The 17,243-nt window shown below is 39.2% G+C and overlaps 1 protein-coding gene across 3 annotated transcripts in view; it reads right to left on the bottom strand.

Annotated features, from left to right (window-relative positions):
• LOC148015220 (uncharacterized) overlaps nt 1-17,243 on the bottom strand; it is a 55,731-nt gene that overhangs the window by 37,406 nt on the left and 1,082 nt on the right. For 2 of the 3 annotated variants that reach the window (XM_087665898.1, XM_087665899.1), the window contains exons 2-3: nt 16,981-17,024; nt 16,814-16,883 (exon numbers count right to left, since the gene is read on the bottom strand). The exons of the other annotated variant lie outside the window; for it this stretch is intronic. In XM_087665898.1, the coding sequence (XP_087522024.1) occupies nt 16,814-16,883; nt 16,981-17,024 (114 nt within the window). The remainder of the gene's footprint in view (nt 1-16,813; nt 16,884-16,980; nt 17,025-17,243) is intronic. 3 annotated transcript variants of the gene reach the window in all.

Here is a 17,243-nt window from a genome sequence, read left to right as displayed (position 1 = left end):
CGACGTCATCTCATCTTCCTCCAGTTATCACCCCCTAGAGTATATTTTTGTCATAAATGAATTGCATGTACAATTATCAATATCTCACTTCCCAAACTCCGTCCTAAACAAGCTAATCCAGTACATTTGCTCACAGATTTGCAATGCACTAGTGCCTATCTCCATCTACTCTCATGAACCAAAACTAAGAACACCATATCTGAGTAAATGGAATCCGCCTTTGGAAGCCCAAAGGGAAGTAAACCACATTTTAGCAAACATTAATTCAGCTTAACAATAAATTCAGCAAGAAAACTCCACATACAACTAGAGCTAGAGTGCTCCTGCACCATACATTGACACTTGTTGGCCCCAAAGCTTGGCACCCCTTTCGGTATTTCTTTACATTACTATAATATACTCAAAATTGGTTACAAATGGTTGTATTTCAACGCTTTCTTGTGACATGACTGATCCACGAGTGCACAACGACCTTGACACCTTCACTATTGGCCTCCAACCAGCTATAGAGTGTTCAAAACTGCAAATGAAGACTTCAGCCTACCAAACCTAAAAATGGCAGCAAGCATTTGGACCCAATTTCGCAAAGTATTTACTAAGATAAGTCTCCTACACAGTCCCCATGCAGTCCCATACCGTTTCCCTCACAAACAATGGGGGTTTCCCATTATGAAACTGTGAGAATGTCGCTTCCTTCGCAACAAAATTCTCCAAAAAGTACATAGGCTTTTTGCACATAGAGTTACGAGTTTGCCTATGGAATCCTCATGCTAAGAGGAGAAAAATCGGCTAATGTCCACACTCCATCTATGTTGTAAGCTCACTCCATGGCTAAAATCTACAATTTTCTACAGCAAGAAAGAGAAGAATGGTTGTCTCCAAACTTGGGTTGCCCCAAAATGAAAGAGAATAAGCTCCAAATGGCCAAGATAAGCTTGCTGAATGAGTAACCAATTGCTCCTTAATCATATCACGTTTTTAATTAAGGGCTTATTAATGACGTAGTCATTAATCATAAGTAAACTGCTCACTAGACGAAACATTGGCTCAAGGTCTACTTAATAACTTAAGTGTCCTAAGTGAGCTACTCACTAGACAAAACTTTCAATGCATACTACCATTATTACATGTATTGTCAATGTACAATTATTCATACATGTTTCCAAGCAACCAAGCATACTGCTATTACTTCATATACTACAAATGTACAATTATCCATACATGTTTCAATGTAACAAAGCACACTACTATTACACCATGTTCAGGTTTTTTTTTTTTAAGATCGTAGTTACTACACTAGTATACAACCAATCACAACTATACAAATCCATAGCTATAAAAATGATACTCACTATAGTAGTAAATAACCAAACATAATTGTAAAAACACAAGTAACTAGTAGACTAATCATAGAAATACCTGTATGGAATCTCAAAGATCTCCAAACAGCCTCTAGATACATGAGCATATCTATACTAAGAAAGTAGAAGCGTCATCCCCTCTTGACCATCAGGCAATGCTCTTGATCTATGCTTTGCAAAGCTTAATTGAGCATGCTCCAACTGAAAAGCATCAAGGTAAAGTTGTAACAAATGAGGTGATTCTATGAAATCATCCTCCTCCATTCATTTTCCATCAAGAGAAACATAGTTTTGATACTTCACCAAATAGTGATGGGAGACTTTACCCTTGACCTTCTTTTCCTTATGTGCCAATATCTGCTCAAAGACCAAGATTCCATCAAGATCTTCAACCTCCCATTGCATCTTACCACTGGTATTGTTAGGCACATCTCCATGGAAAGGCCTAAGAAAACTCACATGAAAAGCATTGTGAATCTTCTAATGAACAGGTAGCTTCAATTTGTAACCCACCTCGTTGATCCTTTCTAATACTTGGAAAGGCCCATAATACATCATGTTGAGTTCAAGGAATATATGCTTTTTACCCTTCATTTTCTTTTGCCTAGCCTTTTCAAAGCATAACAAGACCCAATCACCCTTTGTAAATGCCAAAGCTCTACAGTAACGACCAACTCTTTTCTTTTGTTTTACTTAAGTCTTTGAGAGAGCTATCTTCACTTTAGCATAAGCTTCATCCAAACCCTCGACATACTTATCGGCCTCAAAGATCTTATCTTTTGCATGCAAAATGGATGGGACTTTTTCCCCCCCTTCCACAATCTCAAACAATGGCTTCCAAATAGAACTAGGCACTCTGTTGTTATAAGCATATTTCACGAGAGGCAAAAACTGTTCCCATTTCATTTTATGCTCAGACACATAGCATTTCAAAAGATCTAAAACAGTAACATCTGCTTCTTCAAAGTTCAAACTACCCATCTATCTATGGATGAAAAGAATATGAGAACTTTAGGGTACTACCCATATTTTCAAAAATGTCTCTCCAAAAGATACTCGTCATGCGAGGATCCTTATTACTCACAATATACTATGGCATACCATGATATTTAAAGATATTATGCATGAATAATCTTACCATGTAATCCTCAGTTATCTTTTTTCTCACCGGAATGAAATGAGCTTGTCTACTAAACCTGCAAATAATGGTCCATATACCATCATTCCTTGTAGATATCCTAGGAAGATCAAAGATAGAATCCATGGTTCTACTCTTCCACGATCTATCAGGAATAGACGAGCTGCAACAAACCCAGTGACCTTTTGACATACAATGTGTAACCAGCCTTCCTCCTCGGATAGGGTGGTAAATAACCTAATTAAACACTATTTACAGCAATTAACAAATTCACAAAACTGAAATGCACACTTTACCATATATTCTTGGACATTGGACACCCTGTTGACCCCAAAACTCGGAACCCTTTCGATATTTATTTAACTTAATTGAAGAAGAAGTTGATGTACAATGGGATTCTCCCAATCCCTTACGATATTTCAACTCCCCTTGCTGTCCAAAATGACCAGCAAGTCTTCAATCTGATTTGCCCCTTAAATCGGGCAATCAATTGGCCTTCACCCGCTTTGATGGAGATGGAAAATACCCCAAATTCAATGATTTGTCAATCCCTCCACTTGAATAGGCTAAAAACAACTTTAGCCCTATTGAATCCACGTCTTGAAGCTTCCAATTCTGGCACGCTTCCCAAGGCTGCTACTAAACCTTGCAAATTAGGGTTTACAATAGAGAAATCTGAAATTTCTCAACCTATGGTGATCTTAGTGCTGTAATCATCGAAGCAAGGTTGTAGAAAGGCTAGGAAATGAGAGAGAATGCCGAGAGAGAAAATTCAAACTTTCTTCGCGAATGATTGAAGAAAATTTGTCATTTACTGCTACTGCCCTGTCTCAATAGCTTGTAGATTTAAAGAACTGAAGAAAATCGGTCATTTACTACTACTGCCTTGTCTCAACAGCCTGTAGATATTGTCACCTGCTGTTGATTGGTCTTCTCCTGTCCCAAAAGATCCTCCAATGGCTGCAAATCAAACCAGCAGCATCTCTTTTCTCACTCTTGTAGGCTGAATACACTAAAAATATCTCTCTCCAACCTCTAAAGACATTTTTCAGTCCTGCATGGGCATTTTTGACAAGCGGTAGCCTTCCCAAATGGTTTTCCTAGCATTATCCATAATTAAATATTAATTTTCAGTCTTTAAATACTGAAAATTAATCTAATAATTATTTCGATGCCCTGAAAATTAATCTGACTGGCCAATAATTAAATTGGCTATGCAACTTCCATTCCCAAGTGTCTATGCATCATCTTTGACTATCACATTAGTGTTAGATACCATTAAACGCCACTTCCCTAGCGTCACCAACTGACACTTATGGCCAAATGAATGATCTAGGTCAACAATTGGCACTAGATACAACCAAGTGTACCTATGCAACATAACTTATAGCAACTTTTACTTTTGACATCCCATAATTTCCTCGGGTCTTGGGCTTGTAAATTTACTCTAATCCCAATTACACCTCACATGTGCAACATTTACTTAATCATATGATTAAAAATTAATCCACATGTTAAGTAAGGTTTCAAAAATACATGTCCTCATGACACAATGCATATGTGCACAAAGTGATCTACATCACGTCTCAAAGCTAGCCAATAAAAGAAAGTCTCAATTGCTTTCATTATAGCATCAATGCCACGATGTCTCGCATACGACTGCATGGCTTTCAATCATAACCTTGGCTCTTAACTGCTTTGTAACAAATAATGGACCATGCATCATAAGAAAGCCCTCTCAAAGAGTATAGTATTCATGGCATTAACCATCCGATAACAATCGTAGAGTATAGCAAAGTACTCATCCTCTCAATATTAAATCTTCATCTCATCTAACTCATGATGATATGCTATAGACACTGCATCTACCACAACTTTATTTTTAACATCCACATGCACTATCTAAAAGTGAAACATGGATGAAAAGTTGGCCCATCGCATATGCTTCTTAGGAAGCTTAGTCTGAGCAATAAAATATCGCAAAGTTTGATGATCTGTTTGTACAGCAAAATCAGCCCCTAGTAGATTTTCTCATAAACCTGTAAATTTTTCTCAACACCCTATTAAACTCTACTCTCATATCCCACAACATGGCCTTCTTGCATTAAAACTACACCAATGTTGTTCCCATATGCATCACACTGAACAACAAAAGCTTTTCAACCAAAAAGTTGCATGCATCATACAAGGTTCTCAAATGAGGCTAGCTGCATATTGCTTCCCCTTTTACAGGATCCATTCTAGCACCATCTTTTGAGACAATATGCCCTAAGAAGTGAATCTCTTATTGGGATAAAGGCCCGTTTGACCTCCGTGTATAGTACACACACAAGATTCAATTGTACATGTAAATGCACCCTTATATGCCCTAAGTATAAATACATTTTATTCTTTGTGTACCAACACATTGTTGATACACTCATCTAATCGTACTTTAACACACACACACATTCTCTCTCTCTCTCTCTCTCTCTCTCTCTCTCTCTCTCTCTCTCTAGTGGTCACACACTCGAACTACTGCGCATCCCCAACTGAGATCTAACAATTGGTATCATAGCTTAAGGTTTTGCACGCTTCCCGAGATCAAGGGCAACTAACAGTGCAGGCAACTTGGGAGCAGAAAACGAACAAGCAAAAGGCTTGTGCAGCACAGTTCGTAATGAAGATAATCGCAGGCTCTCTCAGCTCAAGTGACACACAGACAGCCTATGGCAGGTTCAACGTGTGACCAACGTGGAGCCATTGTCCATCTCGACAAGGTGTGAAGGCACCGTCTGAAACTAGGCAGACCTGACGACGAGCCCAACAAGGAATCAGCATTCACAGCATGCAGACGTGACAGCTAGACTGCTCGAGTTCATGGCAGGTAGGGCGTGATGGTCAACGAGGCAGGTTGCTGATAGGTGACGAGGACCAGGCACGCATGGGACGAACGCCAGCAGGCTATCAGATGTGACACCCTAACGAGTTCATGGACCCCTCATCTATTTTAAAAATAAATAAATCAATCAAAAATCTCTCTAATTTCTAAATTATTTTTCCCTTGCCTAACGGGAGTTTGTGCGTGGAAGTACAAGTCTTAGACTTGTGCAACTCTGAGCCAAAAATTTGGGGCTTTTCTTGGATTTGATCTCATCCATACTTAACAGTGACATTCAAGTCAAAAATTACAGACATTACGCGTGGTGACCTCAATTAAATTTGGGATTTTTCCAAATTTGTCAAATTTTCACTCTTTTGAGTAAAATTTCTTTATATAAGACCTCAAAAAATTGAGGCTTTTCATTGGTAAAATTTTGATTGGCTGACATTTATGCACTATTGGACCTAAAATTTTGGGGGTTTGTGCAGAATTTGGTAAATTTTTGCAGTTTTTGCTCTTGTGGTGACTAGTTCATGTACAAACAATAGATATTTATTACTGATTGAGAAAGAACACCAGTGTATTTGCTGGCTCAGCTTGTGCCTCTGCAGTCCAGGGCATTTACTCTTGTGTTCGTGATAAAATGGCTGCAACTTCTTCCAGTTCAGACATCAAGAAACGGTTTGATGGTCATGGCTTTGACCTTTGGAAAGACCTTATGCAGGGCATATTGTTCCTAAAGGATTGTGAGGATGCTTTGCAGGAAGATAAGCCCGCATAAATGTCTAATGCAAATTGGGCCAGAGTAAACAAAAAGGATATGGCTTATATTAAGATGGGTGTCATTAATGACATCTTGACAGACATTTAGGGTTTAGATACAGGTTATGCAATATGGGAAAAGTTGAAAACTACCTATGAGATCACCACACATGTTAATCAGGTACATTTAATGCACAAGTTGGTGAATATGCGACTCGATGAGTCAAAGCCTGTAGCTGAGCACTTGAGTGCATTTACAGGAATTTTAAATCAGCTCAAGGATGCAAATTTGAACTTTGATGATAAGTTAAGGGCAATCTTTTTTATCATGACACTGCTTGACTCTTGGGAGACCTTGGTGGTTTCTCTCAGCAATAACCCCAATCTCTCATATGATGGGGTAAGGGGTTCAATCTAGAATGAAGAAATTAGACGTATATCTAGTGGAGAATGCAGCAACTCAGCTTACAATGTAAGAGGCAGGGCTGAAAAGAAAAATGCAAATGTAAGACAAAGAAATAGAAGCAAAAGCAAAGGAAAAGAAAAGAGTGACATTACTTGCTATCACTGTGGTCGAAAGGGCCACAAGAAACCTGATTGCAGGTATTACAAGAAGGAACGAGAGAGAGAAGAATGCAGGAGACAAAAAGGAGAATAAGACAGATACATCTGAGGCAACCAAAGGCAAGGAAAAGGCCAATGTGGCCTCCAGTGTGGTCATAAAGGAGCTTTCGCATACAAAGGCTGATGTATTATGTGCAGTTGATTATGATGCCCTTGTATGTCACATGTAGGATATACAAATTGCCAAGGCTAATGTGATTGATGTACTTTTGTCAATTTATGATGATGTTACTCAGACTTGGATTGTAGACTCTAGTGCCTCTTTCCATGTAACTCCTTGCTTGGAATATTTTGCTATGTTCAATGCAGGCAGTTATGGAAAGGTGTATCTTGGAGATAACCATACTTGCAGCATCAATGGGATTGGAACTGTACACTTGTCTTTAGACAACGGCAAGAGCTTGTGTTGAAAGATGTTAGATATATGCCTGGCATTAAAAAGAGTTTACTATCTGTTGGCCAGCTTGACTTACATGGTTACACTACACTGTTTGATGGTGGTTTGTGGAAAGTAAAAAAGGATTCCATGTTGATTGTAAAAAGAAACCAAGAAGGACACTTTGTATTGCTTGCATTGTAAAGCTTTAAATGGCAAGTTTCTTGCAGTTGCTGAAATTGGCTGTCATTTGCAGTTATGGCATAAGAGCTTAGGCCATATGAGCTAGAAAGGACTTGATGTCCTTATCTCTCTGAAGAGGGTTGATAAAAAAGGCTCTACACTTGACTTTTGTAATAAGTGTCAGTTTGGAAAGCAAATAAAAATGTCATTTTACTCTAGTGTCTCTCGTAAGTCCAATGTCTTGGACTTAGTGCATTCTGATGTATATAGTATGCCCGTGAAATCATTGGGTGGTGCTCCATATTTTGTCTCCTTTTATTGATGATTGTTCTAAAAAGATTCGGGTATACCTATTGAAAAAGAAAAGTGAAGTGTGTTGTTTTTAAAACTTTTCATGCATTTATGACTACTCACACAAGTAGAAAGCTGAAATGCTTGAGAACTGATAATGGGGGTGAGTTCACATCTATTGAATTCAAGTCCTTTTGTGACTTGCATGGAATTAAGAGGGAGCTTATGTAACCAACCTTCCTTCTATGGATGGGTGGTAAACCTCTGATTACAACTTAATTACAGCAGCAAAAAATCAATGCAAATCTGAAAATACAAATTCACCTACTAATCTTGGACAATGGACACCCGATTGGCCCCAAAATTGGCACCCCTTTCGGTATTTCTTTAGCTTTACTGAAGAAGAAGTTGATTTACAATGGGATTCTCTTGATCCCCTTCACAATCCACACTCCCCTTCTTGTCCAAAGTGACCAACAAGTATTCAATCTATTTTGCCCCTTGATTCGCGCACTTAATTGGCCTTCACCCACATCATTGACGATGGAAATGCCTCAAATTCAATGGTTGGCTAGTCCTCCACCTAAATTTAGATTAAATTCACCTTCAGCCATGTTGAATCCAAGTCTTGGAGCTTCCAATTTCTGGCAGACTTCCCAAGGTTGCTGCTAAACTACTGTAAATTAAGATTTACAGCAGAGAAATTTGCAATTTCTCAACCTCCAAGGGTCCAAATGTTGAGATCTTCAAAGCAAGGCTATGAAATGCCTGGGAGATGAGAGAGAAAATTCAAAGTTTCTTCGCAAAGAACTAAAGAAAATCTGTCATTTACTATTGCTGCCCTGTCTCAACAACTTGTAGATGCAAAGAACTGAGCACAAACTCATTGCAAAAACTGCCCAGCAATCAATGCAAAAACTTATGCGAAACTAATCCAAAAAGTAGCCATAAACGGTTCTCAACCTAATCAAAAACTGAGCTGAAACTTATCAAAATTTTTGTCTCACAATTGAGGCAAAATTCATGCCAAATTAATCATAAGCTGATGCAAAAGTATAGTTTCAGTGCCCGGGTGAAACTCATACTCATCTACATACATCTCACAATGACTAGTACACTAAGTAGTGACCTCATAGCAAACATACTGTCAGCCAATACCTTAGATGCATGCTGAATACATCCAAGATCCACTACATACGAGAGCTGTCCATAACTGGAGAACCGGAGGTGCTAGCTTCCTCACAAGCATCAAGTAATACTCTGGACCTCCACTCTACTGAACCTAATTGAGCCCGAACTAAAGTCGCCTCTAACTGGAAAGCATCAAGGTAAAGCTGCAACAACTAAGGATGGCCTGCCAAGTCATCCTCCTCCATCCATTTGGCATCCATTGGTGAATAATTCTAAAACTTCACCAAGTACCTTTTGAAACCCTTACCCCTGATCTTCCTCTCTTTGTGTGCCAAAATCTGCTCTAGTATCAATATTTCATCGAGCTCTTCAACCTCCGACTGAATTTCAGCAAATACATCCTCTGGCACATCTCCATGAAAATGTCTAAGCAAGCTCACATGAAAGGCATTGTGTATCCACCAATGTGGAGGTAATTTCAGCCGATATGCCACATCGCTAATCTTCTCCAACACTTGAAATGGCCCATAGTATCTCATAGACAGCTTTGGATACAATTGCTCTTTGCCCTTCATCATTCTCAACCGTGCCTTTTCAAATCGGAAAAATACATAATTGCCCTTTGCAAAGTGCAAAGCATGCCTATGATGATCAGCTACTCTCTTAGTAAGCTGAAATATGATTTTTTTCATTACTTTGGAAATAGCAGAAGCAAATACAACAGGGACAGATTCCCCTTTCAATTTTACATCCAAAGTACGAACTTTGCCTCTATGGAAGAGGGTCACAATCTTGTCATGAGAATCAATCACTGCATGTACACAATGACACCAAGGCATACCAAGCAAGACATCACATCCTTCCAATGGAGCAATAAAGAACTCTTCGCTGTCCACATAACTTTGAATGTGCAAACAAAGCTTTCCAATGATAGGAGTGACCAGCTCTGCATGTCCCTTGCATACCATACTAATGTCACCCTTGGGCCCCATCTCATCCTCTTTGATGCCTAAACGGGCTGCCATATCAAGAGAGATGAAACTTGACCGTGCCCCTAGATCGAGAAAAATCAATGCATGCTCACCTCTAATTTTGCCCCATGTTCTACAAAGTTCAGTACTATCTTGATTAGGTTGATGTGCCACTACATCAAGCACTAAAAACCAACAGTGGTTTTGCCTTTCTTTCCCTCATTATCATCCTTTTTAGCTTGTTGTTAATTAGCACAACTACGTGCCATATGCCCTTCCTATTCACAAATATAGCATTTATTTGTAGCCATCAACTCCCTACGTCATGCATCACTTTATCCACTCTTTCTTTGTGATTTGTTCCTCTTTCCCACCCTATTTTCAGATCTTCCCTGATTTTCAAATTTACCCTTTTTCTCAGCCTTTGCCTCTTTGACATGTGACTTGGCATCATCATCGTGGAATCCTGCATCCTTTCCACGCAGCAATATGTCGGATATAGTAGTAGTTTCTATAAGCTGAGACATGTTGGAAACAATGGACTTAATACAAAAATCCTGAATATCCTTTGGCAAACCACAAATATACTTCTCCACCTGCTCATGGAGGGATATTGTGTGATAAGAAGTAACTGGCAACAATGCATCCCAAAACTTCTTATTGTACTGATCCAAGTTCTTGTAAGATAATAAAGCTTCTAATTTGTGTCGCAAGAGAAAAATAGTGGTGTATCTTGAGAAGTCATCAATAAAAGTCATGAAATACCGATATTGAGATTTCGATAGAGAAAAATATCCACAAATGTCAGTGTCAATAAGATCAAGTAAATCTCTTGAATGAGTTGTGGTGGAAATGGAAAAGGGTTTGTGAAAATGCTTTCCAAGAGCACAATATTCACAAATATCCATGTGAGGAGTTTTGAATTCCATACCTTGAACAAGGTCACGCTAATAAAGATCGACAAGCTTAGAAAAATGAGAGTGAACAAAGCGATGATGCCATACTTTACCATTAAGATTGCCAAGAGCTATAACAACATTTGCAATCTCTTCATTTAAACATAACTCAAAAAAATTACCATTTCGAGGAGCGAAAGCTATAGGCACAACGTCAATAGAACGATCCTCTGGCATTTCAGGTGGTAATTCTCCAAGTAGGGAGTCAAAAACCAATCTTGGAATTCTTTTAAGAATTCTTTCTGCTCATTATTCAGCATTGAAACACTAGACTTAGTATCATCTTTACTAATATCTTGTGCAAAGACTAAGTACATGGAAAGATGATTTTTCATTACTAAAGAATTTGCTAAAGCAAACACAAGAGGAATAGACTCCCCCTTCAACTTTACATCAAGAACATGTTGCCTTCCTTTATAAATAACAGTGATTTTCCTATTATACACATCAATCATTGCATGCACTCTATGACACCATGGAATACCCAATAGGACATCGCAGCCCTCCAATGGCATAATGTGAAAATCCTCACTATCTACATACAACTGCAAATAAATTTGGAGTTTTCTAATAGTAGGGGTGACTAGCTCTACATGTCCAGGACGAGCCAAACTAGCCCAAGCTACCAAAAACAATGGAAAGGATGATGCCTAATGGATGGATGTGGTCGTCCACTACAAAGGACTCATGCTAAGGTATGAGGAATCCTCCAAGCAACCAAACACAAGGTGTAGGCTAACCATGAACCGCAATGTCCTCCTGAAGGGGTGTGAGGGCAATGGGAAGGCTAGAGAGAGAAGGGAAGGATGTCGAAGTGATGGAAGAAGTGGAGTGAAAAATGACAGAAGAGAAAAAGAAAGAAGTGATGGCCTGTTTATATGCCTCAACTATCTAGGGTGGCACACCACAAAGTGGGTACCCACTAATGAAATTACCAAAATGAGAACACCATCCCTTTTTAGGGCTCTCAATGCAAAACCCTAGCTAAAGTGTGAAAATTGAAGAAGTGGTTTGTCAACAAACCCATCTCAATCCCTCACTTTGCCCCATGCACGACATAGCTCTAAACCAATTGTATTTGGTTGCTCACCAACAAGATTGGATACCAATCCAGCAGAAGTTTTATGCTTCTTGCCTTTCAAATCCTTATTGTCATCTGTATGGTTTTTAGACTTACGTTTTGGCCATTCATCTGCTATATGCCTCTCTCGTTTACAAACATAGCATTTGTTTGTACCATACAATGCCTTTCTTTCAACAACTTTCTTAGCACTAGCAAATGACCTTTTGCCTTGTCTGCCTTTTCGAAAGAATGACTTTGATTGGTTTTCAACATGTTGCCTTTTTTGAGGATTTAAGCTTGCTGTCCAAAAATTCAGTCTTGCTGCTCTCATTTTTAGCATTGTCCTTTGAAGCATCTTTGCCGCCCTTAAATTTTGTGATATGTCCTTTCATCAATGCATAAGCTATATTTGCCTTTTCAATCAATTGTGCCATGCTGGTCACTTTTGTCTTGGTGCAATAGTCACGGATTTCTTTGGGTAGACCACAACAATAGGTCTCTATTTGCTCAATCATCGTGACCTCACGAAAAGAGCTAACTGACAACAAAGCTGAACAAAATTTGTTTAAGTACTCTTCCAAATCAGCACGATGAAATTCATCCAATTTGTGCGGAGTTGTTGTCACATCCACTTCAAATGTATTTGTAAGCCATTGAGAAGATTTCAGCAACTGGGAGATAATAACAACTGTCAAGACTCAAAACTTCAGGTTTTGGTTTAAAGGTGTCTAGATTTTTTACCAAGTCAAATTCTTTAATAGGATCCACGGGCTTCTCCAATCGACTAGGAAATGGGGCAACACTCACTTTTATCTTCCCTCTTTCCTCCAAGACTGGCAACATCTACACTTCTTCTACTTCCGAAGGTACTTCGGCATCCTCCCATCTCTTGGACCTCTAGTCCTATCTCTCTAATTGTCTCTATGGCTCTTTATGGAAAGATTAAACTTCACTCTTTTGGCAGATAACTTTCTATTTTGGAATTGTGCATGTTTGAATTGCACCCAAGTTGCCGGTGCCTTGCTTTCCATCAAAAGGGTTGCCCACCACTAAAGTGCATTTTCTTCTAAAAAAGTACATGCCTTGTGCACTTTTAAAGGCTCAAAAAAATTGCCCCCAAAGTAGGCTGCATCAAATTGTTGAATGAAGGTTAAAGCCTTCAATCTATTATGAATACCATTAAAGGTTTCAAATTTGACTACTACCCCACCTTCTTTGTAGTCTTTAACTTTACCCAAATGAGTCAAATTATCATACACAAGTGGCTACAAAAATGGTGGTCCCAATGATGCCCTTGCTGCATTTGCATTTGATATATGTCCAATAATGCCTCCCAAGTGACCAAACATTCCAGTTTGCATACCTGGCTGCATACCAATGTCACCATACATGCCAATATGCATTTGGGGCTGCATTGCCCCATGGTAGTTCCCATGAGCACCTAGCATATGTGGTTTAAAACCAACTGCATTTTGCATGCCAACATTGGCAGGTGCAGTGGCATCCATAGCTCGAAATACTAATCCACCCCCAAAATAACCTAGATGCATAGATGGTGGAGACATTGTTTGCAGTCCATGAGGAATATGCTGCACATTATCCCCTAATGGATGATCAGGCTCCTGAATTGGAGTTCCCTACACATTCAGCATTACAAATGCTAAATGTATGCAATACCTTTGGTTGAAAAGTTTTCCCATGAACCTCACTTGGCTGTTTAGAATGCGAAGTAACTTTTTTCCCTTTAACATTAGGAACTGACTACATAAATTCAGCAAATTGAGGTTGCTGAGTTAGCTGTTGCAAGTTCATAACAAAAATTGCTAACTATGCCATAAACATTGCATTTGCTTCCTAAGCACCTTGGACTTGTGGAATTACATGTCATTGAGCTGCATGCTCACTGATCACATTTGTAACTCGCTGTCCTAAAGCAATTTCAGCATTTCGACACTCAAAACCATGAGTTGAGAGCGTTTCAAGAGGGGATTCATGTTCCTCACTCCTACTACCACTATTCTATGACATCTTTTACCTTTTGCCCCTTGCTGTACATTGTTTTCAATGAGTATAATCCTTGTTGTAACTGAATTACAACAAATCAAAATGCATGTGTTTGCTCCTGGAGACGACCTACAAGTTTACCTCCTTCAAATTAGTGATGTCCTGGCAACAAAACCATAAAGCTGGCCTTTGGAAGCCCAAACGGCAATAAACCACATTTCAACAAACACTTAATTCAGCTTAATAGTAAATTCGACAAGAAAACTCCACACACAACTAAAGCTAGAGTGCTCCTACACCACACATTGTCCCCAAGCTTGGCACCCCTTTCAGTAATCTTTTAGATTACTGAAGTATACTCAAAATTCGTTACAAATGGTTGTATTTCAATGATTTCTCATGACATAACTAATCTACGAGTGCACAATAACCTTCACACCTTCAGCGCTAAAGCCTCCAACCAGCTACAGAGTGTTCAAAACTGTAAATGAACTCCATGCAATCCCACGCTATTCTTCTCACAAATATGGAGTTTCTCACGATGAGACTGAATGTGTCACTTTCTTCACGACAAGATTACCCAAAAAGTGCACTACACTTGTTGAATATGAAGTTACAAAGCTGCCCAACAAAATTCTCATCCCAAGAGGAGAAAATTTGACCGTTGTCCACACTCCATCTATGCTATAAGCTCATTCCATGGCCGAAATCTACAATTTTTTGCAGCATGAAAGAGAAGACCGGCTGTCTCCGAGCTGCAAAATGAGAGAGAAGAAGCCCCAAATAGCCAAGATAAGCTTTCCAAATGAGTAACCAACCATTCCTTTATCATCTCACGTTTTTTATTGAGGGCTAATTAATGCCTTAGTCATTAATCATGAGTGAGCTACTCACTCGGCGAAACTTTAGCTCAAGGCTTGCTTAATAACTTAAGTGCACTAAGTGAACTACTTACTAGGTGCAAACTTTCAATTTAATTAAAGTTTTATGTTGCACTTTATTCCTTTAGTCCTCACTATATACCATGTGGCCCACACACTTGTCCACTGTATTTCCCAATGTCAAACCCTTCGCTATTGATGCAATGGTCACCATACCAAGAGCTAGAGATACCAAAATTAAAAATCGTTTTAATTAAAAATCTCGTAAGTTTAATTAAATCATTAAGTTCACTTCTCATTCTAGTGACAGTAAATCAGATGTTGCTCCATGAAGACATAAAAAGACCAATCAACCTAACACCTGATCTTGCCGAAAAAGCTTATTTGGCTAAATTTGTTGTGACAAATCTCTCCAAAATAGAGTGGACTATGGTACCTTAAATTCCCAAACAAGCTAGGAGGAGAGGATCCCCCTTGGTCACATTACCTCTTAACCAGTGATGAGTACATAAGATTTTATTACCACAACATCAAATACTTTCTGGAGAAGCAGGGCCTGGTAATCTTATGCCTCGAATCCCTTCTCATCATATTTCAATGTATTTCGCATATCATCGAAACGACCAAGCACCTATGGGGATCTACATGCAAGGGTAGCCAACATCTTGAGCCCTTATTATCTCTCAGATCGCTACACAATTGGCATATATGCCTATGTCTAGTCGGCCATCCAACTTCTATCAAGCTTTACTACCTATAAATCAACCACCATAGATTACCATGCCAAGTACCTTGGTGCATGCAGTGCTGAGCTAACCATCTATCCAGTGTCTACCCAATGCCACCATACGATACGTCACTCAATCCTTCTATTCTTCCACCATGGCTAAGAATATGCATATAGTGAAAAGACTCAAATCAAGAGGTCAACCTTCGTGACTTGGTCAAACCTTATACAGCACATGTCTTGGACTCACAAGATTTGTGAAACCTTGTTCAGGGGCTACAACCCCAACCCAACCATCATTGCTCCTTTTGTGAGGTCACCCACTCTTGGAAAAGTAGAAATGCTACTACCATAGTCAAGTTAAAACAAGTTCTTTTGCCTATATCTCACTCATAATTATAGCATTTTGATCTTGCATCCAATTGTTGGATCCATTTGACAACCACCATGTAGGTCATGATATGACTCAATGTATCGACTTTCAGCACGGGCTCCAATAGTTCATCTTCATTTCTTCCTTAAATTGATGATCTATCACTCTACACATGGTATTTTCATTTCTCTGGACCTAGAGTCCAAGTTATCTATTGTGAATGATCCCCAATCGATGCTACCCGTTATAGGCACCTTGTCAACTCTCTCCTCTAGTTCATTCATATCCTTCCCTTCTCTCATTATGGCTCCATTGCAAGCTCACTAGTGAGCCACATTGTGCATTCTACACTATCCACAAGGTACTCAATTCTACGGAACCATGTGTGGAAAACGAGCAACTCTTACAGGATGGAGTGACTTTGATTTAATTGGAACTCCCTCATCTAGTTCGTTCGTATTCTTCCCTTCTCTCATTAAGGCTCCATTGCAAGCTCACTATTGAGCCACATTGTGCATTCTACACTATCCACAAGGGACTTGATCCTACAAGACCATATGTGGAGAAGGAGCCACTCTTACAAGATGGAGTGACTTTGATTTAATTCTTTGGAAGCCACTCAATCTAAAATTCACTGGAATTATTTCACTAATTTGTAGTATGAACACTTCTAAACATACTAAAATTGAAATGCTAGGGCTGGAAATTGAAATGGCTAAACTGTCAAAGCTCCAATGTCTCCGACTCTAACAAACCTGAACTAGGAGATGACCAACATGAAATACACAGAAATGCTAACGCTTTCCCTTAGATCCTGTGAGTGTTTGAAGATCCAACAACCTCAATGTGATGGAGCATAGAACCTTGAGACAAAGGCTTTGTGAATAGCTTTGCTACATTGTCTTATGTAGGATGCTAGACCACCACTAGCTTGGACTCCACGATTTGCCCCTAAACATAATGGCGTCAAACCTTGATGTGCTTTGTATGGGCATGGAACACTTGGTCGTAAAAAAGTAATTTTTGGGTTGAGGGGAGCGCATACAAGTGCACATGCACAGAGAGACAAACCACATAAGGTAATTTTAGTTCAACATTAAGAGAATTACCAGTGTGTTCTTTTACCAAACCGATGCCATTACGACCTCGATTCCAAAAGGATAATAGGACTGACCCCTCCTGCCACATTATTTCAACAAAGAGGTCTCAGATCTCTGAAAAACAAAAACTGCTTATAAGAGAAGCACTACTTTTTGCAAATCATGCTAGGAATTACCTGATTATCAAAAATGTCATGAGATCTAAAGGACCCATGTTCCCCTGTCACACATTGAAAGATTTAGATGAGCTTTCGGTAAACATCAAACACACACCCACGCACACACAAATCAAGTTTATCAGGTCCTTCACTTTTGGTGACAGCTGCAACATACCCAAAACAATTTTATGGCATGAACAAGCAGGACATCTATGGCAAGATAATAAACTGTGACTACAAGCATAACGATGGTCACCTCCATGAAAATATATTTGCATGTG

Source organism: Lygodium microphyllum, chromosome 24 (assembly GCF_053477565.2).
Source record: "Lygodium microphyllum isolate KBCC chromosome 24, Lygodium_microphyllum_v1.1.10, whole genome shotgun sequence".
Classification (NCBI taxonomy): Eukaryota; Viridiplantae; Streptophyta; class Polypodiopsida; order Schizaeales; family Lygodiaceae; genus Lygodium; species Lygodium microphyllum.
This window is presented reverse-complemented; position numbering and strand designations above follow the sequence as displayed.